The sequence below is a fragment of the Papio anubis genome, chromosome 6 (assembly GCF_008728515.1).
Source record: "Papio anubis isolate 15944 chromosome 6, Panubis1.0, whole genome shotgun sequence".
Classification (NCBI taxonomy): Eukaryota; Metazoa; Chordata; class Mammalia; order Primates; family Cercopithecidae; genus Papio; species Papio anubis.
Genome location: NC_044981.1, coordinates 70,108,926 through 70,136,829, shown reverse-complemented (window position 1 = coordinate 70,136,829; position 27,904 = coordinate 70,108,926). Strand labels below are relative to the sequence as shown.

Below are 27,904 nucleotides of genomic sequence, written 5' to 3'. Positions count from 1 at the left end.
TAGCCAGGATGGTCTCAATCTCCTGACCTTGTGATCTGCCCGCCTCAGCATCCGAAAGTGCTGGGATTACAGGCGTGAGCCACCGTACCTGGCCGAGCTGCCATTTTTCTTGAGTCCTTTGTCAGCTACTTCACCAAGCAAATAATGACAGATCATTAACTATAATATAGTCAAACACATTGCTCCCTTTAAACATTACTATATTAACAAATTATGGCTGGGCATGGTGGCTCACACCTGTAATTCCAGCACTTTCGGAGGCCCAGGTGGGCAGATGACTGGAGGCCAACAGTTCGAGACCAACCTGGGCAACATGGTGAAACCCTGTCTCTACTAAAAATACAAAAATTATCTGGGTGTGGTGGCGCGACCTGTAGACCCAGCCACTCGGGAGGCTGAGGCAGGAGAATCGCTTGACCTCAGGAGGCAGAGGTTGCAGTGAGCTGAGATCACACCACTGCACTCCAGCCTGGTGACAGAGCAATACTCTGTCTCAAAAGAAAAGAAAAGAAAAAAAAAATACATATATTCCGATTGTGAACCTCCCACCTGTTGATTGATTCTTGCATGATCAAGAAAACTTGGATACCACTGATCTAGGGCATCAGATTTTTATATTTCCTATACACTAAGACTGTTGTTTTTCTCAAAGCAAGAGCAATCTACGTTTCTGCCTTCAGGATTCACAGTTACTGTTATTTTAAAAACAGGAAGAACCAGTATTGCCCCACCTTCTTTCGGCCTTTTTCATATGGACTTTTTACTTGACATCTTTGTAGATACGCTCTTGTGTTTTTTAATTACAAATTAAAAATAATTATTATTTATTTATGAGATGGAGTCTTGCTCTGTTGTCCAGAATGGAGTGCAGTGGTGCGATCTTGGCTCACTGCAACCTCTGCCTCCGAGGTTCAAGCGATTCTCCCGCCTCAGCCTCCCAAGTAGCTGGGATTACAGGCGCCCGCCACCACCCCTGGCTGATTTTTGTATTTTTAGTAGAGATGGGGTTTCATTGTGCTGGCCAGGCTGGTCGTGAACTCCTGACCTCAAATGATCCACCAGCCTTGCCTCCCAAAGTGCTGGGATTACAGGCGTGAGCCAGTGAGTCATTGTGCTTGGTTGTATTTTTTTTTTTTTTTTTTGAGACGGAGTCTCGCTCTGTCGCCCAGACTGGAGTGCAGTGGCTGGATCTCAGCTCACTGCAAGCTCCGCCTGCCGGGCTTACGCCATTCTCCTGCCTCAGCCTCCCAAGTAGCTGGGACTACAGGCACCTGCCACCTCACCGGGCTAGTTTTTTGTATTTTTGTTTTTTTAAGTAGAGACGGTGTTTCACCGTGTTAGCCAGGATGGTCTCGATCTCCTGACCTCATGATCTGCCCGTCTCGGCCTCCCAAAGTGCTGGGATTACAGGCTTGAGCCACCGCGCCCGGCCGGTTGTATTTTTTAATATGATCAAAGATGTACAGATGTAGGGAAAGAGAAGGAGAGAGATCATTTATTCTTTTACAGCAGTGGTTTTCAACTCCAGCTATACTTTACAATTATAGGGGCCTGTGTTCTATTCTCCGCCTTTTGAATAAACAAAACAGAAACAAGTAAAGCAAAAAAAAACCTCTGAGAGTAGGGCCAAGGAATCTGAGTTTTAAAAGGTTTCACTGGTGATTCTGTAGAGCAGTAGGTTCCCAAACTTTGCTGCATATAAGAATCACCCAGGGGAGCCTCAAAAACACTGAGACCAAGGTCACACCGCAGACCAATTGAATAGGTTGTGGGTGGGTAGCAGGTAAGTATTCCTAGTTTATGAAGATCCCTGAGTGATTTCAATGTGCAGTAAGTTTGGGACCCACTGCTGTAGAGATTAGATTTTAAAAAGTCTGCCCTTATCTGTCTTGATTGAAAAGCTCAGGGCAGAGAGGATTTTAGAGTTTGAAGGAATTTGGAACATAGCTCTTTTTATATGGCTTTGAAATCCACAAAGGAAGTGAAATCATTCTTTTATGCTGAAAGGTACAAGCGTAAATGTATTTGATCTCTGAAAACTGAATATATTCTGAAGAATGTATCCTACCTCTTGGAAATATAACCTGTAATAAGACATATTTAATTTTAGTCACACTGGTATGTTTTTACAACCTATAAATATCAACTGAATTTTTGATAATCTGATGTTTTTGGACAATCACCCAACCAAGATGAGCTGTATGTCTAACACATAAGCCTGACACATGGCAGGTTCTCAATAGCTGCTTATCAAACGAATACAAGGCCCACAGGGTTAGAGGCTTAGAAAGAAGAACGTGAAATGTATGTATTCCAGCTTAGTGTTCATTTGTAACTGAAGTACAACACAACAGTTTTCTGTTCTCCCAATATGAATCGTAAGATCAACTTACAGTATTTCCACGTTACAAGTTATATTTCGGGGGGAAAGTCTTCATTTATAAAAACTTTCAAGTTAAAGATGAATTTTCAAATGTTACTAGGAGAAACTATCCAAGTATCACTACCTTAAACAAGAGTTTAAGGTAGTGCTGTCCAGTGGAACTTTCCATGATGATGGAATGTTCTACGTGCACGGTTATTAAATCCTTGTCCTTCTAACAGGTCGATGAAATAAAACAAAATGAAATGAAACAAAACCCTTGTCATATGTGTGACATATGTGTGACTAACTAAATTTTTTTATTTTTAGACGGAGCCTGTTGCCCAGGCTAGAGTTCAGTGAAGTGATCTTGGCTCACTACAACCTTCACCTCCTGGGTTCAAGCAATTCTCCCGCCTCAGCCTCCCGAGTAGCTGGGATTACAAGCACTCGCTGGTCATGCTGGGCTAATTTTTGTATTTTTATAGAGATAGGGTTTCACTAAGTTGACCAGGCTGGTCTTGAACTCCTGACCTCAGGTGATCCGCTCACCTTGGCCTCCCAAAGTGCTGGGATTACAGGCATGAGCCACCACACCTGGACAGAACTAGTTTTTTTTTTTCCTCGAGATGGAGTCTCGCTCTGTTGCCAGGCTGGAGTGCAGTGTCGTGATCTCGACTCACTGCAACCTCCGCCTCCTGGCTTCGAGTGATTCTCTTGCCTCAGCTTCCTGAGTAGCTGGGACTACAGGCACGTGCCACTATGCCCGGCTAATTTTTGTATTTTTAGTAGAGATGGGGTGTCACCATGTTGGCCAGGATGGTCTCGATCTCTTGACCTTGTGATCTGCCCGCCTCAGCCTCCCAAAGTACTGGGATTACAGGTGTGTGCCACTGAGCCTGGCCAGAACTAAATTTTTAATTAAATTAGTTAAATTAAAAGTATAATAGCCACGTGGGGCTAGTGGCTACCATACTGGACAACACAAGGTTGGGCTTAAGAAGGTACAAAACAGCTTTTTTTGATGTTCTTTATCTAGAAATTATTCTCTTGCTATTGTTTCTAACACACTACTATTTTGCCAATCAAGCAATGTAAACACATTCTCTCGATGGCTTCATCATATCTAATTGTTGGCAAAAAATTAAAAATTATGAAAGCATTTTTTTTTTTGAGAAGGAATCTTGCTCTGTCACCCAGGCTGGAGTGCAGTGGCACGATCTCAACTTACTGCGGCATCTGCCTCCTGGGTTTGAGCAATTCTCCTGCCTCAGCCTCCTGAGCAGCTGGGATTACAGGCGCCTGCCACCATGCCCAGCTAATTTTTGTATTTTTAGTAGAGACAGGGTTTTACCATGCTGGCCAGGCTGGTCTTGAACTCCTAATCTCAGGCGATTCACCCGCCTTAAAAGTGCTGGGATTATAGGCATGAGCTACTGTGCCTGCTGCTTGCTTTTTTTTTTTTTTTTTTTGAGACAGGGTTTCGCTCTGTTGCACAGGCTGGAGTGCAGAGGTGCCATCACGGCTACTGCAACCTCAGCCTCCTGGGCTCTAGCGATCCTCTCACCTCAGCCTCCTGAGTAGCTGAGACTATTGGCATGTGCCATCATACCGCGTAATTTTAAAATTTTTTGTAGGAATGGGGTCTCCCTATGTTGCCCAGGCAGGTCTCTAACTCCCGGGCTCAAGTGATCCTTCCACCCAGGCCTCCCAAAGTGATGGGATTACAGGCATAAGTCACTGCACCTGGTCCTGAAAGTTCTTATTAGAGGTCTACATTATTCTAAAATACCACTGCTGATAAAAGATGATACATATGTGTGGCTGGGCGCAGTGGCTCACACCTGTAATTCCAGCACTTTGGGAGGCCAAGGCAGGTGGATCACTTGAGGTCAGGAGTTCGAGACCAACTTGGCCAACAGTGAAACCCTGGTTCTACTAAAAATACAAAAAATTAGGCAGGAAAGGTGGTGCGTGCATGTAATTCCAGCTACTCAGGAGGCTGAGATATGAGAATCGCTTGAACCTGGGAAGCAGAGGTTGCAATGAGCTGAGACAGTGCCACTGCTCTCCAGCCTCCGGAACACAGGGAGACTGTCCTTCCCACCCCCACCCTCCCAAAAAGGAAAATACATATGGGCAAAACATTTTAAAATTGCTCAGATCATTTCCTCAGCCAACATTTTGAAAGCAAATGTACTTTGGAGATTTAAATGATAATGGAATTTGTGAAGGAAAAATCAATGAGATCCTGAATCTTGTATGCAGAATGTATCATCGAATTTCTAATAACAGCTCAATCAACTTTTTTTCCATATAAGTTGAAACAGAAAAAGGATAAACTATAAAAATGATTTGTCATGAAATGTGTGAAATACAGAGGGTAAGATCACTCGACAAATACTTGAATACCTTCTAATATGCCATTCTACAAAAAAAATTTTCTTGTCAAATGCAAGTAACAGCAGATTGATTTAGCAAAGTTACATGTAATAAATGCTCTTAATTTCTGTCTTAATTTGACAACTAAATATTCAAACCAAGGTCCCCATTTGATTTGCTTTGCAATGCTGCAAAATTGTATACTCTTCCTAAAAGGCATAAAGGAGAAGTAAAACAGTTACAAAACATGCTATCTTCAGGCTGGGCATGGTGGCTCATGCCTGTAATCCCAGCACTTTGGGAGGCTGAGGCGGGCAGATTACTTGAGCTCACAAGTTCAAGACCAGCCTGGGCAACATGGCAAAACCGTCTCTACAAAAAATACAAAAATTAGCCAGGCTTTGTGGTACACACCTGGCATCCCAACTACTTGGTAGGCTGAGGTGGGAGGATGGTTTGAACCCAGGAGGCGGAGGGAGGCGGAGGCTGCAGTTAGTCAAGATCATGCTATTACACTCTAGCCTAGGCAATAGAACCAGACCTTGTCTCAAAAAAACAAAACAAAACCAAAAAAACCCAGAACCAACCAAACAAGAAAACCCCATGATATCCTTGGAATTAAGAAAAGAAGAAGAAGCCGGGCATGATGGTTCATGCCTATAATTCCAGCACTTTGGGAGGCCGAGGCAGGCGGATCACCTGAGGTTGGGAGTTGGAGACTAGCCTGACCAACATGGAGAAACCCTGTTTCTACTGAAAATACAAAAACTTAGCCGGGTGTGGTGGTGCATGCCTGTAATCTCAGGTACTTGGGAGGCTGAGGCAGGAGAATCACTAGAACCCAGGAGGTGGAGGTTATGATATAGTGAGCCAGGATCGCGCCATTGCACTCCAGCCTGGGCAACAAGAGCGAAACTCTGTCTCAAAAAAAAAAAAAAAAAAACCAAAAAACAAAACAACAACACCAACAACAAAAATAGCAGATATATAGGGAAGAACACTTCAATGGGTGAAGTGGTAATGTCTTTCCATAATTCATTAAAAAGAGATCTTCAACACAGAGGAGTAGTTGATGATCTTAAAGCACTCACTAGTCATGAGATAGCCCTTCTGAATTTAACTGCAGGGTGCAGTGAAGATTTTTATTTTTTCTTTTTCTCTCTCTCTCTCTTTTTTCTTTTTTTTGAAATAGAGTCTTGCTCTGTCGACTAGGCTGGAGTGCAGTGGTACAATCTCGGCTCACTGTAACCTCTGCCTCCCAGGTTCAAGAGATTCTTCTGCCTCAGCCTCTCAAGTAGCTGAGACTACAGGCACACACCACCATGCCTGGCTAATTTTTGTATTTTTACTACAGATGGAGTTTCACCATATTGGCCAGGCTGGTCTTGAACTCCTGACCTCATGATCCACCTGCCTTGGCCTCCCAAAGTGCTGGGATTACAGGTATGAGCCACCACACCCAGCCTATTTCTCTTCTTGTAGACATTTCTGAATCAGAATTAGAACTATATATGCTATCATAATTGTAAAATCCACTTATTGTAAGAATGAAATCACATTTCTACCTATAAGTACTGACTTCGTCTTGGTTGGATAACTGAGAAAACATTCTAACGGCAACTCTTGCTTGTCCAGCTCAGATCTCCTTTGACATGACTGCCAGCATAAGCTATCTAGAATGCAAACCTGATTCTGTCACTTCCAGCTTACAGATACTTCATGGCATCCCAGTGCCTAAAGGATAAAGGCTAAGCTCCTTAGTGAGGCACAGAGGACCCTCCATGACCTGACTTCCACCTGCTTCCTCCTCCTGATGTTTTTTGCCTTTGCCTTACGCAGAAGAGCAACACCCAACAGCCACACTTCCTAGAAGGTGTCACTCTCTCTGGAAGATATCACTCTTTCTCTCAGGAAAGTGAGAAAGAAAAAAGCAGTCAGGCTGGATGTGGTGGCTCCCGCCTGTAATCCCAGCACTTTGGGAGATGAAGGCGGGCAGATCATCTGAGGTCAGGAGTTTGAGACGAGCCTGACCAACATAGAGAAACCATTTTTAGTCTCTACTAAAAATACAAGATTAGCTGGGTGTGGTGGTGCACACCTGTTATCCTGGCTACTCAGGAGGCTGAGGCAGGAGAGTCACTTGAACCTGGAAGGCGGAGGTTGCAGTGACCTGAGATTGCACAATTGCACTTCAGCCTGGGCAAAAAGAGCAAAACTCTGTCTCAAAAGAAAAAAAAAGAAAGAAAGAAAGAAAAAAAGCAGTCCTGGGCTGTGGTAAGCTAAACTGTCCTGGTTCTAACATCTAGGTCTGGGGTTCTCCTGTTGAACCGAAACCAGGCCACTCTATGAGCATGCTGGAGCATGACAAAAATAAGACCACTTTACAGTGAGCCGATATCACCCCACTGCATGGCAGCCTGGGAGACAGAGCGAGACCCTGTCTCTAAAAAGAAGAAGAAGAAAAAAACCACTCCACAGTCATGTTTGAGCACAGACAAAAACAAGAATGCCATAAACTACAAAAAACGCGCAAACGTCTTCCTCTCCTAGCTAATATGAGTGACTGCTGTGCCCTTACTAATCACAGCTTTACCCCACCTTCTAGATAAAAATTCATCATAGAATTATCAAATCCAGAGCAAAACATTAATTCTTTAAACCCTTACCGAAGTCATCTAATACATGTCTAAACTGCAACAAGTTCCTCTCAACTCTGCACTGAGATGCCCTCATGGTCCTTCATGGTGTGCTTTCTTCCTCACTGCAATGAACCAAGACATTCAACTTGTTCAACTGTAAGTGTGTTCCTGATGGGCTTTGGTCAGAAGGCACTGACATAAGGAAGCTTTTCCTATCTGCCCCAGGCTGGCTGAGGACTGCCACCTTCTCTGTTCCAAAGATGTCCTGTACCTTATACACTGCATTACGCAGGCTATATTATATTGAAATTCTGTCCATCCATGTCTGTCTCCCTCTGGAGACCTCGGGTCCCACAGGAACCATGTTTTATTTTTTTCCTCTTACTCATTTTTAAGTCCTCAGCTGACAAAGAACCTAGGTCATAGTCAAGTATCAAAAAAAAAAAAAAATGTTTAAAGAATGAATGAGTAGAGGCTGCACATTTCTTGGGTCCAAGATTTAAAGGTGGAGCTTCATGTAACACATCATTTTACAACATTATCAACTATAACATCATGTGCTTTAAGAATGCAGTCTGGTTGTACATGGTGACTCATGCCTGTAATCCCAGCATTTTGGGAGTCTAAGGCAGGAAGACTCCTTAAGCCCAGCAGTTTGAGACCAGCTTGATTATCATAGGGAGACTCCATCTCTACAAAAAATAATTAGCTAGGCATGGTGGTGTGCACCTGTAGTCCCAGCTACTTGAGAGGCTGAGGTGGGAAGACTGCTTGAACCTGTAAGGTCAAGGCTGCACTGAGCTGTGATGGTACCACTGCACTCCAGCATGGGTACCGAGCTAGACTCAAAAAGAAAGAACGCAATCTGGGCTTCTCCTCCTAAATCTCTTGCCTCTGGATATTCCTTTTTCTGAAGCGTGTGGAGAAACAACCTAAGTTTGGAAAGATTAAGACACATAACAATGTAGAGAAAGATTTTTTTTTTTAAGACAAGGTATTGCTCTGTTGCCCAAGCTGGAGTGCAGTGGCACAAACACAGCTTACTATAGCCTTGACTTCCCAGGCTCACGCAATCCTCCTGCCTCAGCCTGCTGAGTAGTTGGGACTACCTGGCTAAATTTTAAATTTTTTGTAGAGATGAGGTCTCGTCATGTTGCCCAGGCTGGTCTCAATTCCTGGGCTCAAGCAATTCTTCCATCTTGCCTCCCCAAGTGTTGGGATTACAGGTGTGAGCCACCACCCCTGGCCAAGGGAAAGCTTTTAAAAAAATTTAAACAAACTCAAAAGTTTTATAAGTTCTGGAAGATCATGATAAAAATGAAATATTGGAAGAAGCAAGCTGTTACCTATCAATGTTGAGAAAATGACAAAACATAGCAAGTTTTACATGGCAACATCTGTTTATAATGTGTTAAATTTTTTTTACCTGTTCCTTAAGGGGAAAAAGTGGGTAATTCAATTAACATCATGCAGGACTCTAAACTTTCAAAGTAACTTAACTTTTTATTTTGAGACATGGGCTTGCTCTGTTGCCCAGGTTGGAGTGCAATGGCTGATTATAGTTCACTGCAACCTTGACCTCCTGGACTCAAGCAGCCCCCTTGCCTCAGCCTCCTGAGGAGCTGGAACTGCATGTGTGTGCCATCACACCTAGCTAAAACTTTCTTTTTATTTGCATTTATTATTATTATTATTATTATTATTAATTTCTGCTGGGAAGACTCAGACCCAAGTAACCTTGGATATGAGCTCTCCGCCTGGTTAAAACTTTATTACAGTGCTGATTTCTTCTGTTTCTGAGTTTTTGCCAATCTTTGGCAAAGATCAAGACAGTTCATAATTCTTTTTTTTTTTTTTTTTTTGAGATGGAGTCTGGCTCTGTTGCCCAGGCTGGAGTGCAGTGGCCGGATCTCAGCTCACTGCAAGCTCCACCTCCCGGGTTTACGCCATTCTCCTGCCTCAGCCTCCCGAGTAGCTGGGACTACAGGCGCCCGCCACCTCGCCTGGCTAGTTTTTTTTTTTTTTGTATTTTTTAGTAGAGACGGGGTTTCACTGTGTTCGCCAGGATGGTCTTGATCTCCTGACCTCGTGATCCGCCGGTCTCGGCCTCCCAAAGTGCTGGGATTACAGGCTTGAGCCACCGCGCCCGGCCCATAATTCTTAAAGTTCAGCTGCTTGTAGAGACATTTATAGCAAAATAAAAAAACTTAAAAATAAATGCTAAAGAGTACATTTTTATTCTTTTTAGAGATGGGGTCTTGCTATGTTGTCCAGGCTGGGCTTGAACTTCAGGGCTCAAGAAATCTCCCTGCTTTAGCCTCCCAAAGTGCTGGGATTACAGGCGTAAGCCACCATGCCCAGTCAAGACTAAGTTTTTAATTTTACTGCCTGGTTATACTATATATAAATATTTAAAATATCAATCTTGGGCTGGGCGCAGAGATTGATAAAATATCAATCTCACACCTGTAGTCCCAGCACTTTCAGAGGCCAAGATGATAGGATTGCTTGAGGCCAGGAGTTCGAGACCAGCCTGGCCAATATGGTAAAATCCCGTCTCTACTAAAAATACAAAAATTTAGCTGGGAGTGGTGGTGTGCACCTGTAATCCCAGCAACTCAGGAGGCTGAGGCAGGAAAATTGTTTGAATCCGGGAGATGGAGGTTGCAGTGAGGCGAGATCATGCCACTACACTCCAGCCTGGGTGAGAGAGCGAAACTCCGTCCCCCCCCCCCCAAAAAAAAAATATATATATATACACATATATATATATATATAAAATAAAATATCTATCATGATAATTTAATAGGAAAAGTTTAAAATATTTTATGTTTTTAAACTAATAAAGTGACTCTGAAGTCAATAAGAATGCTGAAAACAAACTGTGTATATTTTAGTCTTTCCTAATGTTTTTATGTTCTTCTTTTATTCTACTCAAAAGGCAAACATTTTGTTTCCATGGTTTGAGAATTTAGTATATTGAATTATGATAGACTTTTATTTCTGATTTGCCTTTGTGCTTAAGTGATTGAAATCCAGTTTTAATAAGATATACATTTTTTTCTAAAGACTTACTCTAGAAGAACAAACAGATGCATATCATATAATATTATATCATAATAAATATGCTGTTCTCTTTCTTTAATTACACCTGTTTAAAAATATAGATACGGGTCCAACATCCCTTGTCTGAAATGCTTGGAACCAGAAGTGTTTTGGATTTTGGATTTTAGAATATTTGTATCACATACCTTCCCAGTTAAGCATCCTAAATCTTGTTTTTCTTTTTGAGACGGAGTCTCGGTCTGTCACCTAGGCTGGAGTGCAGTGGCCAGATCTCAGCTCACTGCAACCTCTGCCTCCTGTGTTCAAGGAATTCTCCTGTCTCAGCCTCCTGAGTAGCTGGGACTACAGGTGTGTGCCACCATGCCCAGCTAATTTTTGTATTTTTAGTAGAGACGGGGTTTTGTCAGGTTGGCCAGGTTGGTCTTGAACTCCTGACCTCAGGTGATCCACCTGCCTCAGTCTCCCAAAGTGCTAGGATTACGGGAGTGAGCCATCACAGCTGGCCAGGCATCCTAAATCTTAAAATCCAAAAATCTGAACTCTGAAATGCTCCAATGAGCATTTCCTTTGAGCATCATGTGGGTTCTCAAAAACTTCTGGATTTCAGAGTATTTTGGATTCAAAATTTTCAGATTTGTGATTCACAACTGTATAAACACACTAGTTGGTTTTCTAACAACTAATGGTCAGAATGAGAATCCTTTCATGAATAACATATTTTATTTTCTACCAATCAAGTGGAAAAACAAACTTAAGACTCATTTGATAATCACTACACTAAAAGGTTGAAAATGACTTAAAAATATTTTTTATAGTTTATAAAACTATGCTTTCTATAAAAAATGAAAGAACTGAAATTCTTCAGACAATATTTTATGTATTTTAAAAATATTTTAAAAATGTTTTAAATGTTTTGTAGAGAAAGGGTCTCACTATGTTGACTAGGCTAGTCTCCTAACCTCAAATGATCCTCCCACCTAGACCTCCCCAAATTACTGGGATTACAAGTGTGAGCCACTGCACACCGCCAGACAATATTTTGGATATTTATTTCATTTGCCTATTCTACTTTGTCTAGAGCATGCACAATAGGAATATCTATTTTTAAAAATTGATATCTTAATTCTGAAGAAAAAAAGGTTCTGACATTATTTTTAAAATGTGTCAAAGTCCATACCTGATTTCTTAATGATGAAAGAATGTATTCCTTTTCACAATGGGTAATTCTCTTGTGTTTTTGTGGTGTGTCACTAACTAACCAGATCCACAAAAGAAACCAAAATATTCCAATAGTACCTTAAAATAGAAAAATAATAGTTAGATAAAATTAGAATATGCCAAATAAAAAACAAAACGAAACAAAAACACAAAATTAGAATGCACCAACAACAATTTTTACATGTCTTGAAAAAATTATGTAACTATAAATTCAATGTAAAACTGACTTCAGTCTGGATTCAATTTAATGGGATAATTGCTATAACTGTATTATTGCTTATACATTTTGAAGAAAACAACTTTTTTTTTTTTTTTTGGAGATAGTGTCTTTGCTCTGTCATACACGCTGTAGTGCAGTGACGTGATCTCAGCTCACTGCCATCTCCGCCTGCCGGGTTCAAGCAACTCTACTGTCTCAGCCTCCTGAGTAGCTGGGACTATAGGCACATGCCACCACACCCGGCTAATTTTTGTATTTTGAGTAGAGACGGGGTTCCACCATGTTGGCCAGGCTGGTCTTGAACTCTTGACCTTGTGATCCACCCACCTTGGCCTCCCAAAGTGCTGGGATTACAGGTGTGAGCCACTGCGCCCCGCCAGAAGAAAACAACTTTTAACCGCATGACTTGCCTATCAGGGTCTACCAGACAAACCTTTTTGAAGATATATTTCCACAGTCTACATATTTCCAAAGGTGTCTGTTTTTGTTAGTTGATTTTTAAATTTTGATTGCAGATACATTTCTTGCATGACACGTCTATGTGAAAATCTAATTTATTAAAAATGTGTATCATGCTGCCAAGGAAACTGAGAAATAAAATGCCTTGGGACTAAGTAAAAAGAAAAAAAAAAAAACAACAAACATTAAAACTACCAAGTGAGAACATCCTACTTTGCTTGAGAAGAAACTTAAAATACCCAAGACAGTGATTTTTTTGATAGCAAATGTACTGTTTAAGTCCAGGATCAAGAGTCATTTCTACTGAGAAATATTCCAAAACTAACATCAGGTCATAATTCAAATAGGTCAAGTAAACCATACCAACTTGAAAAACAGGTTATCAGGAAATGTTTTAGAACTCTGTTTCCGTAATTTGGAAGATACATTTTTAACACATTATTAGGCTACTATTATTATATTTTGAATTTGTTACATTATAATTCAGCTAAAGTTTTAAACTTACCAAAAAAGTAGAAGACATAAGTCCAATTCATGTAGTAGCAAATTATTCCAGAAAGAGGAAGAGAAATTACTGTCCCAAGCTGTGCTCCTAAAACAACACAGAAGACTATTTTATAAACTTTGGAGAGAGAGACACAAAGATAGGACAGACAGGTCTACTGCTTACAGACGATGGGTAACAGGCTGGGCACAGTGGCTCATGCCGGTAATCCCTGCACTTTGGGAGGCTGATGCCGGTGGATCACCTGAGCCTAGGAGTTTGAGACCAGCCTGGGCAATATGGCAAACTACTATCTGTACTAAAAATACAAAAATTATCTGGGCATGGTGGTGGCGCACGCCTGTAGTACCAGCTACTTAGCTACTTGGGAGGCTGAGGTGGGAGGATCACTTCAGCTGTTGAGGCTGCAGTGAGCGGCAACTGTGCCACTGCACTCCAGCCTGGAGTGAGACCCTGTCTAAAAAAAAAAAAAAAAAAAAAAGCCTAACATTTGGTCCCATAGAAACAAGATTAGAAAAAAGATATAGAGGTAGTGTAACAGGACAAGCAAAGGAATGGAAGTAGGAAAGCAGAGAGTAGTAGGCTTGGGAACTCCATTTGGGTAAAGGAAAGAAAAAGAAGATAAAGCTGGAAAAACAGGTTGGACTTAGACAGTGGAATAGTTACTGAGTACCTACTCCAAGCTAGGCACTATCTGCCAGAGATATAAGGCTAGCTGCAATAAAGCAGTGAAGACTGTAAAGAATCTTGCCCTTAGTGCAAGGAGTCTGGGATTTATTCAATAGGTAAAGGGGAACCTTAGATAGTACCTGTTCTTGAACCTATCATCAGATTTCTCATATCAATCTCCACATAGCTGCAAGAATAATCTTCTTAAAATGTAATTGAATCATGCCTCTTAAAAAACAATCTACATTCTTTCCTGTAGTCTATAAGACCTGATATAACCCGACTCTTATCTCTTTGTCTAACCTCATCTTATGCCATTATCCTCCTTACTCACTGAGTTCTAGCGACCCAAAGTAGTTTTCCATTTGTTTAAACCTTTATGTTATTTCTTGCCTGAGTGCCCTCGTACATGCTGTTCTGATTGGCTGAAATGCTCTTCTCCCTGCATGAATGGTTTGTTCTTATCCTTCAGATTTTAGCTTAAAAGTACCACAGAGAGGCCTTTTCTCAACTACTATATTTAAAAAGCAGTCAGGTGGAAAAATTTTAATTCAGTCAATGAAAGAAAGGTTAGAATATCTTATGCAATCTGGTAAAATTATAATTCACATATATAAAACTCATCTTATCTCACCTGTAGATCAAAATGATGAAAAATAAAGATGCATAGAAAAAAGACACATGAAGAGAGGGGTTGAGAATCATGATACATTCATTAGTTAACCAAAACAGAAATCACAATTTAAGGACAAAAACATTCAATTTTCTAGCTACTGGCCTATTTTTTCCTTTTTATTAAAAAGCATCTCTAAACAAGCAAAAATAAATTTTAAAAACCCCAAAAAAGTAAACAGAAAAAGAAAAAAAAAGAGCATCTTTATACCAATATCTGAAAAGGCAACATACTTTAAAATAGATGATGGCAGATGGGGAAAATGACATTAGTCAATTAAGCCACATTACTATAAGTTCTTGAGCCAAAGAGAAAAATTGGTAATAAAGTTGTACTACTGAAACTTAATGTTCTCCCCAAAGGGGCATCCAAGCCGACACTGCATCATTCTGGTATGCAGGCACTTTTTCCCCAAGGTTGATATATACATAACATGTTACAGCAAAGTTTGATAATTGTTATCTCACCTGCATATGAAATGCTAAGAAGCTTGCTTCTTTCAAGAGGGGGAGCCCAAGAAGACCACATGGCATGCATGGCTGGAAATGTAACACCCTGAGAGAAGGGAACATGATATTTCTGATGAAATGTAAGGTAGTTTTGTTAATGTTTTAACGTAAGTTAAGTATTTTGCTACAAAAGCATTTTCTGGATCAGAATAAAACCAGAATCAGGTTCCATGAAGTGAGATATTTTTAGTGTTAAGTGAAAATACCTTAAAATGAAATACTTTCAGAATTTGAGGGCTGGGTGTGGTGGCTCATGCCTATAATCCCAGCACTTTGGGAGGCCAAGGCAGGAGGATTGCTTGAGCCCAGGAGTTCGAGATCAGCCTGGGCAACGTAGTGAGACCCCATCTCTTTTAAAAAAAAAAATAAAATAAAAGTAAAACTCCCCAAAGATTCATGGATTTTGGAACTGGTTTGAAGATGACTAGATAAGGTTTACAATAAATCTAAAATAGTTGTACTGAGTGAGGACATAAAGGGATCACGCTCAAGGTTAATTTTATTCATTCACTTTATTAATCACCTGAATGAAAGGGAACATTACTAAGTTGTAACTTTAAAAAATACTGAGCTAATACTTTGGGATACTGAAAAAAAATTCAAGTTGACAACCAACTGGAAAAACAGTCCTATTAAAAAAAGGATGAATTCAATCAGCATGTTTACAGCCTTTTTTCTTTTTTTTCCGGCGATAATGAGCCTAGTAGATGCCAATTACTGACATGGAGAGCTAATGAGATGTGGAAAGAGGCAGTTTCATAGAGACTGGTTAAATGAGGAGATACCACAGGAGAGTGAGAGAGAACAGCTCTCCTTGGACACTCTCTGTGCCACTTCAGAAAGATTAGCTAACCTCCTTGAACTTCAAGGCAGTTGCATAATTGTTGTAAAGATAAATGGTAGCTAGTGCTATTATTAGTGGAGAGAAGAATAAATGTTTTAATACTTTATACTTTCTGCTGACTCTTTCAAAACCAAAAACAAACAAACAAAAAAGGAATTAAAAAACGTAATACCAATGGAAGGCAAAGATGACTTAGGTACATTGCAAATCAGTAAGAATCTACCTCATGGAGCATCCACAGGATGAGTCATTATACAAGAAAACTTAAGATGTTTGGAAATGCCCACGGAGATTACGTTGTAGAAAACTTTATTATAAAACCTAGGGACAATGTAGGTATATTTATGGTGAATCAGATGGTAGGAAAGAAAGATAGTAATCTAAGTGTCCTTTATGAATGAGGAAATGCATCTGTGATACATACTGGAGGGATGAAGAAGGATGAGAGACCCTGAGTATAAACACAACTTAAATTCTATTTAGTTGTTGGCCGGACATGGTGGCTCACGCCTGTAATCCCAGCACTCTGGGAGGCTGAGGCGGGCAGATCACTTGATGTCAGAAGTTTGAGACCAGCCTGGCCAATATGGTGAAACCCTGTCTCTACTAAAAATACAAAAATTAGCCAGGCGTGATGGTACGTGCCTGTAATCCCATCTACTTGGGAGGCTGAGGAAGGAAAATTGTTTGAACTCGGGAGGTGGAGGTTGCAGTGAGCCGAGATCGTGCCATTGCACTCCAGCCTGGGCGACAGAGCGAGACTCCGTCTCAAAAACTAGAAAAAAAAGGAAATAAAATGTTATCTGAGATAACAGTAGTAATATGATCAATATGCCGTAATGTTAAATTAGTGGTATAAACTGGAAGTAAAATATGGGAATACATTCAGCAAGGAGATTCAATACTAGGATCAGAGAAAATATGCTAGATTTAAGTATATTTTACTTTGTCAAGAAGAATAGGAACCTGGTAATAGAGGAGTAATTTTAATTTTGTGATCAGGAAGGGTTTACTTTAATAGATCTCTATTGATACGAACAAAATAAAAACATTCAGATGAATGAAACATCTTTAAATAGTACCTGGCAATTTCCAAAGTATTCTAGCAATCCTTATCACCATATGAATTTTATATCTATCCTGTGACTAAAAACAGGGAAGGTATTTTAGTCCCAGTTTAAAAAATGATGGAACTGAGGTCTCGAGATTAGAGCTTACCTAAGGTTTCACTGTTAGATACAATAGAGCTATTATTCAAACTCTGGTCCAGTGTTTATTCCAACAGCATGATACGCTGCTACTTAAAATAATCTTTATGCTCTACACCAAGCCCAGTGGCCATTATCTTGCTTGAATTAAAGAAATGCAAGAGATCAAAATACACCTTTCCCTGGGTTTCAGAGGTAGAAGTTCAAAGTTATAAAGGAAAAGTGAAAATTATTCAGTATGGGGGTACACATGATGTAATACAAAAGAAAAGTGGGACAGAAAAGAAAGACAAGAATCAAAATTTTAAAAAATGATAAAACTATTAAGAGGAGGGAAATAAAAGAGGCAAAAATTAATAATACTTCTAAAAACAGCAGAATCATAGAACTAAATTGAGATAGTTATATAAAATAATAAAATATTTGTCTCTAAGTTACAAGACCAGAAAAAATAAAAGAATAAGTGATAAAAAAGAAATTCAATGCAACTCAACAGTCTATTGTGTAAAATGTGCTTCAGACCTGGGCATCAATGATACAACAGAGTTAAACTGTGGCAAGAGTATAAGAGGTAATGATCGCCAATCTTAACCATTTTTTTTCTTTTGAGATGGAGACTTGCTGTCATCCAGGCTGGAGTGCAGTGGAGCAATTGTGGCTCACTGCAACCTCTGCCTCCCAGGTTCAAGTGATTCTCCCACTTCATCCTCCCGAGTAGCTGCGATTACAGGTGTGCACCGCCATGCCTGGCTAATTTTTTAATTTTTAGTAGAGACAGGGTTTCACCATGTTGGCCAGGCTGGTCTCAAACTCCTGACCTCAAGTGATCTGCCCACCTCGGCCTACAGGCATGAGCCACCACGCCCAGCCTATCTTAACCATTTATTAGTGGTTTATTTTCTTCTCTCCTAAAGTATGAGCTATGAAGTCTCTTCTGGAAAAACGTTTTCTCTGGTTTTTGAGTAAAGTTTCCAATTTTGGGGTGCTCCTACTAGATACCTCATTTACCACAAACAAAATCTATTCAGGTAATTTTCTAGTTAGTCCTTTCTCTAAAAAATAAACCCCTGTTATCATCCAATGTTATTTTTTGGTTCATATTCATACCAAAGAATGATATCTTTAAGAAGAAGAGAAGGAGACACAGGGTAAGAAGTAAAACCAGAGAGAAAAGGAAATTACCTCTCCTAGTCCTTCTAGTGCTCTGAGTACAATGAGTGGTCCAACTCCTAAATCTGCAGCAATAGGAGTGAACAGGGTGAGGACAGCAGTGCCAAGGATCCCAAATCCTAGCAGCAGTTTCCCCCCTATTTTGCTGGCAACATATCCTCCAGGAATCTGTGTGATGATGTAGCCATAAAAAAAGGAACCGAGAATCCATCCTTGAGTTTCTGCATCCCATTGGTACTTCTTACCCTACAAAAATCAGAAGAGAATAAAACAATCCTTTAAGACCTTCATGCAACAGCTCTTTTCTCTTACTGGTATGCAAGTACATATAAATGAGATTTTGAACCACTATTTTGGACTGAAGAACATGCAAACTTTCTAGTAGGTGGGTGAGTCATAACAATATAGACATACAGTATTTAGAAGTGAATGAAAAAGAACTGACAGTTGTAAACTTCAAGAAGGCTTGCAATTTTATAAAACTAGACTGCAGGATGAGCCGCAGATAGCTTTGTAATAACCATGACCAAGAAGGCTCACAAAAGAATCACAAAAAAGGCTTTGGTGTCTCTGAGCCTACTATGGCTTGGGAGGCTGCCGTCCCCCCCGGCCCTGCCTCCCCCTTCCAAAAAAAGAGTCACAGGCTTAATCCAGAAAGCTATTAAACAGAAAACTGTAGAGGCTGAGCTAGGCTTTGGGAACCAGGCTTGGTTTTCATCTTAGCTCTACTACTTACCGAATGTGTGATCTGGGAAGAGGAAATGAAATAGGCACATAAAATAAGGCTTGATGCACAGTTAATGCTGGCTATTAACATGCATACATATAGATATTAATAATATCTCCCCATTTCAGACCAAGCACTTAAACAAGCATATGGAACTATACCAAAGGGCAAGAATTTAAATCAAGCCACAAACTTCATGTGAGTAGAACCTGTGTTTTCATTAGTAGCAGCACATAGTAAGGTACTAATGAAGATTTAGTGACTGATATGAGTATCTGACATCTTTAATGCAGTGTAGCTGTATAACCAAGCCAACATGTCAAGAACCATTCCAGGATTTCTTTCTGCTGTTGATACAAGGCAGATGAAGATAAGTAGCAGGGTCAACAAAAGCACTTTGCAAAGAAAAAGACACAAAGCAAACTCATACTTCCCCTTATTTAGGGTACCAATTAGATGTTTATCTGTGGAATTCTAGGATTTCATGTACAGTCCAGCAGTGTTGTCCCTGAAGGTCACAGGTTGGAGTGGAGAAAGTGAGTGATGTGTACCCAAATGTTACTCAGCAACATTATTAAAGTTATATAGAAAGATTTTTGGAGAGATTTATTTTGTTTAGAGAGACATCCTCTTTCCTGCTTGAATGCTCTGCTTGTAAATGATAGAGGAGATTCACCTAAGTATGAATTAGCACCTTTGTGAGCACTGAAAATGGGTGAAAATATATGTTTTTTTTTTTTTTTTTTGAGACGGAGTCTTGCTCTTGTTGCCCAGGCTGGAGTGGAATGGCGTGATCTTGGCTCACTGCAAACTCCACCTCCCAGGTTCAAGCAATTCTCCTGCCTCAGCCTCCTGAGTAGCTGGGATTATAGGTGTGTGCTACCACGCCCAGCTAATTTTTGTATTTTTAGTAGAGATAAGGTTTCACCATGTTGGCCAGGCTGGTCTTGAACTCCTGACCTCAGGTGATCCACCCGCCTCAGCCTCCCAAAGTGCTGGGATTACAGGCATGAGCCACTGTGCCCAGCCTGAAAATGTGCTTCTAAAAAGAATACTAGCTTTTCTTTCTGTACTATCTCCTTGTGTGATAAGCAACATAAAATGAAGTGTATATAACTTAATTATAAACAAATGATGAACACACATTGATCAATTCCACTATAACATAAGGCAGGCAAAATGACTTATGTAGCTTAGGTTAGGCATGTGTACATTCAGAAGAGAATGTCCTAAGAAACTGGCCAGTTCTTATTTTCATCTTGCAACTGAGATTACCTAAACTCTCTTGTAGCTGTAACCCTATAAGTGATATAGGGTTATAAATAATATTCCTATAAAAGCTATTTAGAAAATTTAAAACAGTTTAATTTTCTGTTATATAAAACAGGTTTTTCCAAATTTTCTTCAAGCATGGTATGTTTACAGAGGGAATGGAAGAACTACTTCTCAAACAGATCAAGGTGTATTATGGCATAGCAGTAGTAGCTATAGTTACAAGTTATTGCCCAATCAGTTCCTGGGAAAACACAAAAAGAAAGTAATTCAGACTATACATAAACAAAGTGTGGTTTCTGTAGGATGAAAAAAGACCTTTTAATATGTTTACTTGCAAGTATTTTAGAATAATTAAAATTGTTTCCTTAAAAAATAGCACCTACCGTTTGATTATGATGAACTTTTATGGGAGCAGAATGCTCTGGACACGCCTTGGAAGTTCTATTATCTTCTAAAGTTGTATTTGAATCTACCATATCCACTAATGCAACACTCAGATTCACACGTAATGCATACACAATGAAGAAACCAAAAAAGGCCAAAATTGCTAAGTTGTAACGAGCAGAGCAGCACACTGGAGCTGAAATAAAGATTGGGGAAAATTTTTATTTATTTTTAAATTTTTATTTTTAGAGACAGGGTTTTGCCACGTTGTTCAGGCTGGTCTTGAACTCCTGGACTCAAGCCATCCACCTACCTCAGCCTCCTAAAGTGCTGTGATTATAGGCATTGGCCACCACACCCGGCTGCTTTAATTAAAAGAGTTAATTACACGATATTGTCTAAATAATGAAAAAGGTTGCTTCTGAAAAGTACAAAAATAATTAAGAAAAAATTTTAAAGAATATTCTTAGATTAAGCAAATCCAAGAAACATTTATCAAAGATTAGCTGTTCCTCGTATCTGTAGTTTTGGTAAAAATTTCACACATGAGAGCCTGAACTATAAGAAAGTTCATTAAAACATGGAGGTACTAGTTTTATCACCTTTGCTGAGAAAAAGATCTATTCCAGATTCAAACTGAACCCCTATTCGTTGTCAGCTGGCAAAAATATACGGCATGAGAAAAGCAGGTAAGGAGGTTTAATGGCGTTACTATTCCTGAAAAACTATCTGAAACATGGTCAAAAAGTACTTGAGTACTTACAACGACATGATATATTACTGACTATGAGTTAGTAGCCATCTCATTGTTAAGTGTAGCATAGCAAAAAAAAATTAACGCCAAGGGTAGGGCATGAAATTTCTGTTGATAAATTTCTTACCTCGAAGAGTATCCTCAAAGGCTGGGTTTGAATCAGAAGCCATGATTAATACTTAAAGCCATCATAAACTAAATGCATTTAAGAATCTAGAAGCAAACTTGCAGAACCTATGACAGTTGCAGCATCTGTGACAGTTGCTCAGTATTTATCAAGCTTAAAGGGCTCACAGTAAAAAGGGAAATAAGTCAATGTACCACGATGATTAAAAAAAAAAAAGGAGGCCGGGGGGCAGTGAGTGGCTTATGCCTGTAATCCCAGCACTTTGGGAGGCCGAGGTGGGTGGATCACAAGGTCAGGAGATCGAGACCATCCTGGCTAACACGGTGAAACTCTACTAAAAATTTTCTCTACTAAAAATACAAAAAATTAGCCGGGCGCGGTCGCGGGCGCCTGTAGTCCCAGCTACTCAGGAGGCTGAGGCAGGAGAATGGCGTGAACCCGGGAGGCGGAGCTTGCAGTGAGCCGAGATCGCGCTACTGCAGTCCACCCTGGGCGACAGAGACAGAGACTCAGGAATGCAAAGTAGGTTGGAGGAACCAATAAAAGGATCATGTGAGAGGAGGAGTTTGACCTATTTTTCACTCTAACTGTGGGCTTATGCATAGCTTCTCTTTTTTCTTCTTTTACTGAGTTTCAGAATTGGCGAGGGATGGGATTCAGGATGCCGACTAAGGATAAGCAACCTCTTAGTAACAAAGAGAAATTAGCTAATCCAGAGTCTGAACATCTTTAAATTTAGTAAACTCTGAGTGGCTGATAAATATCTCTTTAAAGGTATAAATGTGTATTTCATTAAGCAATGACATATTACAATTAAAATGAAATGAAAATATGTGTGCTTTTATTTGGTAATGACACATCAACATCATGCAAATGTGTGTACGTTTTCCCCCTACTTAAGAATCCTGGTATTTTCATTAACCTAGCATCAAAGGAGAGAATATATTTTACAGAATATGAAAGTCTTGATACTGGCTCAGATGAACTGATTTAGACTGAAACATTAATGAACGTGCACAACTATACTTAGGTTTATATTAATATATTATGATCCTACTCACTTTTTTGTATGCCCTCCTATATTTAACAACTGTTATTATTTTTTTCCCCTGTGTAAGATTTACTTCTTTTAACAGAAAACTTTTCATTTGGCATTCTTAAATCCTTTCTTCAGGGGTACAGCTATGAAATTCATGGTACCACTATTATAGTTAGATCCAGATCTGTAAGAACTGAATTTCTAAAGTTCTAATCACATTGTTTCTATCACTAGAATGTAGGCGAATTTGCTTTCTGCTCCAACCAAATGGGCAGTTGTCCAGTTAATGACATTTGGATATTGTGAGGCATGTTTTGTGGAAAAAAAAAAATATATTTTTTTTCCTTTTTTTTTTTTTTTTTTTAGAGACAGGGTCTTGCTCTGTTGCCCAAGCTGGAGTACAGTGGGTGATCATATCTTTCTGTACCCTCGAACCCCTGGGCTCAGGTGATCCTCTCACCTCAGCCTCTTGAGTAGCTGGGACTAAAGGCATGTGTCAGCACATCTAATTTTTAAATTTTTACTTGTAGAGTCAGGGTCTCACTATTTTGCCCAGGCTGGTTTTGAACTTCTGGTCTTGAGCAATCCTCCCATCTCAGCCTCCCAAAGCACTGGGATTATAGACGTGAGCCACTATGCCCAGCAGAACACATTTTCTTTATCATTGCTCTGTGTCAGGTGATATTACCTAAAGGTCTAGATGGGAGACTCAAAATCTCGCTAAATTCGTGCATTAAAATGTGTTACTTTGAGCAATTTGGAGCAAGAAAAATCCAGATTTATATACTATGTCTGTTTTGTCAATGCAGTATTTAAAAAGATCATTACCTATTTCAGCAAAGGAGTGACGAGATGTGATTTATGGTTTAAAGAGCTTATCCGGTTGATGGTTTAAAGAGTTCATCTGGTCCCGGCATAGAGACTACAGAGAGGAGAAGTGTGAATGGGTGTGAGGAATATAGAGTCAGGGAGATGACTTAAGGGACTACTGTAGCTTTCCAGGTAAGAGATGAAGGTGGCTTAAACTAGAGTGAAAGCAGCAGTGAAGAAAAATGGGCAGATTTGAGATGTTTAAAGGCAGAATTAACAGGCCTTGCCCAAATGTTAGATGTGGGAGTAAGTGAAGGGGAAGGATGAAATTCTCTTACTCTAAAAAACTGTATTTTATGCTATTCTAATTTGTAATGTTATTACTCCATTCTATCCTTATTTGCAGTTATCTTATTTTACTGTATGTTATTAGTTTTCCCTAAGTGATACTTTATTTGGACTATGATATACCTTATCATGTGAATTACAAGGGGCTAGAAGGTTGTGAAGTGAAAGAAATGTAAGTAAAATGATTTCAAATTACAAGTGGTATTACTTGGATATCTGACCTACAAGTTATAGATCAGGCAACTTTAACTTTTGGGTGCATAGTCAATAACTAGAAAATAAAAAGCGGCGAGGCACGGTGGCTCACACCTGTAATCCCAGCACTTTGGGAGGCCGAGGTGGGTGGATCACCTGAGGTCAGGAGTTCGTAGACCAGCCTGGCCAACGTGGTGAAACCCCATCTCTACTAAAAATACAAAAATTAGCCGGGCATGGTAGCAGGTGCCTGTAATCCCAGCTACTCGGGAGACTGAGGCAGGAGAATCGCTTGAACCTGGGAGGCGGAGGTTGCAGTGAGCCGGGATCATGCCATTGCACTACAGCCTGGGGACAAGAGCAAGACTTCGTCTCAAAAAAAAAAAAAAGGAAAATAAAAGGTCAACTTAGGTGTCACAAAATATATTACTATGAGATTCTAAGAAATAATAAAAATAAACAATTACTAGCTAATAAAATGGTTGCTGATTACAAATAAATTCAATCAGAAAATTTTTATTTCAAGAAGTTATAGCAGTAAAGAAAAACATGCCTGTTAATGTGAATAATCTTTGAAACTGATCCAACAAAAGTATGCTTGCATGACCGAGAGAGAACACCCATTGAGCATCAAGTTCAAAGCAAAATCGTGCTTGCATAAGGAACGTGGCACCCATTGAAACAAACATCAGCTTCTAAAATATGTTTTAAACTTAGGAATGTGTGTGGGCGTAACTGAAAGTACACAGGCTAATTTAGAGTGGGACCTGGGAATGAATCTCTGTTTCTGATTTTCACTGGCTATGTGCTTTTGTAGAAATTACTTAACAGTTTTCATCCTCAGGTTTCTCAGCTATAAAATGAGGAGACTACCATCTACTCACTGGGCTGCATGGGGATTAAATGAAATACTGCACAACATTATAGCAGGCACTTAGTAAAAAGGATTTCTTCCTCCTTTTTATCTGGAGAAAGTTATGCCAATAAGACTAAGTACTATGTACATTTATATAACAAGGAACAAAAGAGGCACACTAATCTGCAGGAGGGGACAGTGGAGACAGAGAAGGCCTCTTGGAGAAGTCTTCTTCAAGGAGCAGGAAGTCACCAGTAGGGACAGGTGGAACAATCCAAGCAAAGGCACCAGCATGTACAGAGGTATGGAAATGAGACAGATAAACATACGGAGAGCAGAACATTCTAAATGATCTGCAGTATCTAGATTATGTACTGTAGTAACTCTAAGAACTAACGCTATTGAGTGGGATAGTGGGTATTAAGTTTAATAACATAAAATAATACATAATTTTTTTTTTCTTTTTTGAGACGCAGTCTTTCTTTGTCTCCCAGGCTGGAGTGCAGTGGCACGATCTTGGCTCACTGAAACCTCCATCTCCCAGGTTCAAGCAATTCTCCTGCCTCAGCCTCCTGAGTAGCTGGGACTATAGGCGTGTACCACCATGCCCGGCTAATTTTTGTATTTTTAGTAGAGATGGGGTTTCACCATGTTAGCCAGGCTGGTCTCAAACTCCCAACGTCAGGCAATCCGCCCACCTTGGTGTACCAAAGCGCTGGGATTACAGGCGTGAGCCACCATACCTGACCAATAATAGATAATATTTATTAAGCAAGCTGGGCATGGTTGCTCACACTCGTAATCCCAGCCCTTTGGGAAGCTGAGATGGGGGAGGATTGCTTGAGCCCAGCAGTTCAAGAGTAGCCTGGGCAACATGGTGAAACCCCACCTCTACAAAAAAATTTACAAATTAGCTGGTTGTGGTGTTGTCACCTGTAATCCCAGCTATTTGGGAGGCTGAGGTGGGAGGATGGCTTGAGTCTGGGAAGTTGAGGCTGCAGTGAGCTGTGATTGTGCCACTGCACTTCAGCCTGGGCAACAGAATAAGACTGTCTCAAAAAACAAATATTACTAAGCACTTTCTATATGCTTGGCACTAGTCCAAGTATTTTGCCTGTATTAGGGTTATTATAAGGATTCACTGAGTTAGTAACATAAAATACTTAGAAGAGTGCTTGGCACAGAGTAACTGTGAATTATTATGTTTTTTTTTTTTCCTGGAAATTAGGAATTGAGGTTATTTGTTAGGAATTGAGGTTAGTTCTCATTTGTGAGAAATTAGGATCTGGGAAAAGAAAGAAGTTGTTGAAGAGGGTGGGGTCATGAGGGTCTCAGTGAAACACAGGAATGCTGAGCAGATACCCAGACAGAATTGGTGAGAACAATCTGCCCTAGCGTGTAGCTTCATAAGCACTGCATGCCTGTGCTCAGGAGTAGGCACTAAGAAAACAGATAGCTGGCACTGAGATGGATGTGATGACAAAGCAGGGGGAAAGGGAATTGAGAGTCTTGGCAAGAAAACAAAGTGTTGGGCTGGGCAGGAGGATCGCTTGAGCCCAGGAGTTTGAGACCAGCCTGGGCAACTGAGACCTTGTTTCTACAAAAAGATAGAAAAAAATTAGCCAGGCATGGTGGCACATGCCTGTAGTCCCAGCTCTTCAGGAGGCTTAGGTAGGAGGGTCACTTGAGCCTGGGAGGTTGAGGCTGCAGTAAGCCCTGTTTGTGCCACTGCATTCCAGCCTGGAAAACAGAGCGAGATCCTGAAAAAAAAGAAAATAAAATAAAGTGTTGGACTTTGATTGTAACCCAAGAAGAAAGCAAAATGCAGAGGGCTACCACTAGAACATAAAAGTCTATAAGGGCAGGAGCTTTTGTTCTGTTTTGTTTACTTCTTTGTATCTCCAGTGTCTAGAGCAGTGTATGGGAGAATTAGCATGCTGACACAATTTTGCTTTCTATACTTCACATTCTACTTATGGAATACTCATGACAGTAATTCAGACAGACAGACTCATAATCCTATCAAACCTTCAGATCTACTAATTACCAATTTACAGTAAACCAGGAGGGCAGAAGATGTTAAAGGACAACATAGGGCTATAAAATTGCAAGGAAAAAAAAGGAGGGGATGGGGAACAGATTAAAAGGGACAAAAAACATTTCAATCATTTGGAAGGTATGAACATTACTGAGATCCTGATTTGAACACACTATAAAAAATTAGGACATAGGCCGGGCCCGGTGACTCATGCCTGTAATCCCAGCACTTTGGGAGGCCAAGGTGGGTGGATTACCTGAGGTCAGGAGTTAGAGACCAGCCTTGCCAACATGGTGAAGCTCCGTCTCTACTAAAAATACAAAAAATAGCAGAGTGTGGTGGCGTGGGCCTGTAATCCCAGCTACTCGGGAGGTTGAGGCAGGAGAATCACTTGAACCGGGAGACGGAGGTTGCCCGAGATCACACCATTGCACGCCAGCCTGGGCGACAGAGCGAGACTCCGTCTCAAAAAAAAAAAAAAAAAAAAAAAAAAAAAATCAGGACATAATTGAGGAAATATGAACACTGAGTATTTCATAAGTATTATTATTATTGCTATTTTATTATTATTTTTTGAGACAAAGTCTCACTGTTTTCCCCTAGGCTGGAGTGCAGTGGCGTGATCTCAGCTCACTGCAAGCTCCGCCTCCCGGGTTCACACCATTCTCCTGCCTCAGCCTCCCGAGTAGCTGGGACTACAGGCGCTGGCCACCTTGCCCGGCTAATTTTTTGTATTTTTAGTAGAGATGGGGTTTCACCATGTTAGCCAGGATGGTCTCGATCTCCTGACCTCAGGTGATCTGCCCGCCTGGGCCTCCCAAAGTACGTAACTATTATTTTTATTTGCTGTGATAATGGTACTGTAATTATGTTAAAAAGAGTCCTTATCTTTTAGAGGTAAACAATTGAAATATTTACATATGAAATGACATGGTATCTGGGATTTGCTTCAAAATACACAGTATGTATGAGCATACGGCAAGACTGGCCATGAATTGATAACTGTTTAATCTGGGTGCTGGTTACATGGGGGCTCATTATATACTTCTCTTAATTGCCATATATGCTCCTCCTCTATAAAACTCTTATCATACTCTAAACAGCAAAAACAGTATGTTACTACTATTTCCACTTCACTTGCTCTCCAGTGGGTATGTAAAGAGGGAAAATAAAAAAGAAAATGGTTATAACAAAGGTAGCCACCTCAAGCCAGGAAGGACAGGGCCAGTACCATAAGATGCATATACTCAACCCCATGAATCAAGCAGCGATTGTTTTTAAAAGTGATGCTATGAGCTACTTTTTAAAAATCAACTTTATTGAAGTATAATTTACATGATAAATTTATACATTTGTCCATCTCAATCTTAATTGAGACGTATAACTTTTCTATCCACATCTCTGCCAACATTTGGTATTCTCAGCCT

At 40.2% G+C, this 27,904-nt stretch overlaps 1 protein-coding gene across 4 annotated transcripts in view; it reads right to left on the bottom strand.

The window, feature by feature from the left end:
• SLC17A5 (solute carrier family 17 member 5) overlaps positions 1-27,904 on the bottom strand; it is a 60,076-nt gene that overhangs the window by 30,653 nt on the left and 1,519 nt on the right. The window contains exons 1-6 of one of the 4 annotated variants that reach the window (XM_009205534.4): positions 23,059-23,723; positions 20,310-20,506; positions 17,937-18,170; positions 14,661-14,748; positions 12,852-12,938; positions 11,627-11,745 (exon numbers count right to left, since the gene is read on the bottom strand). In XM_009205534.4, coding sequence (XP_009203798.1) covers positions 11,627-11,745; positions 12,852-12,938; positions 14,661-14,748; positions 17,937-18,170; positions 20,310-20,402 — 621 coding nt within the window. In that variant the 5' untranslated portion in view covers positions 20,403-20,506; positions 23,059-23,723. 4 annotated transcript variants of the gene reach the window in all.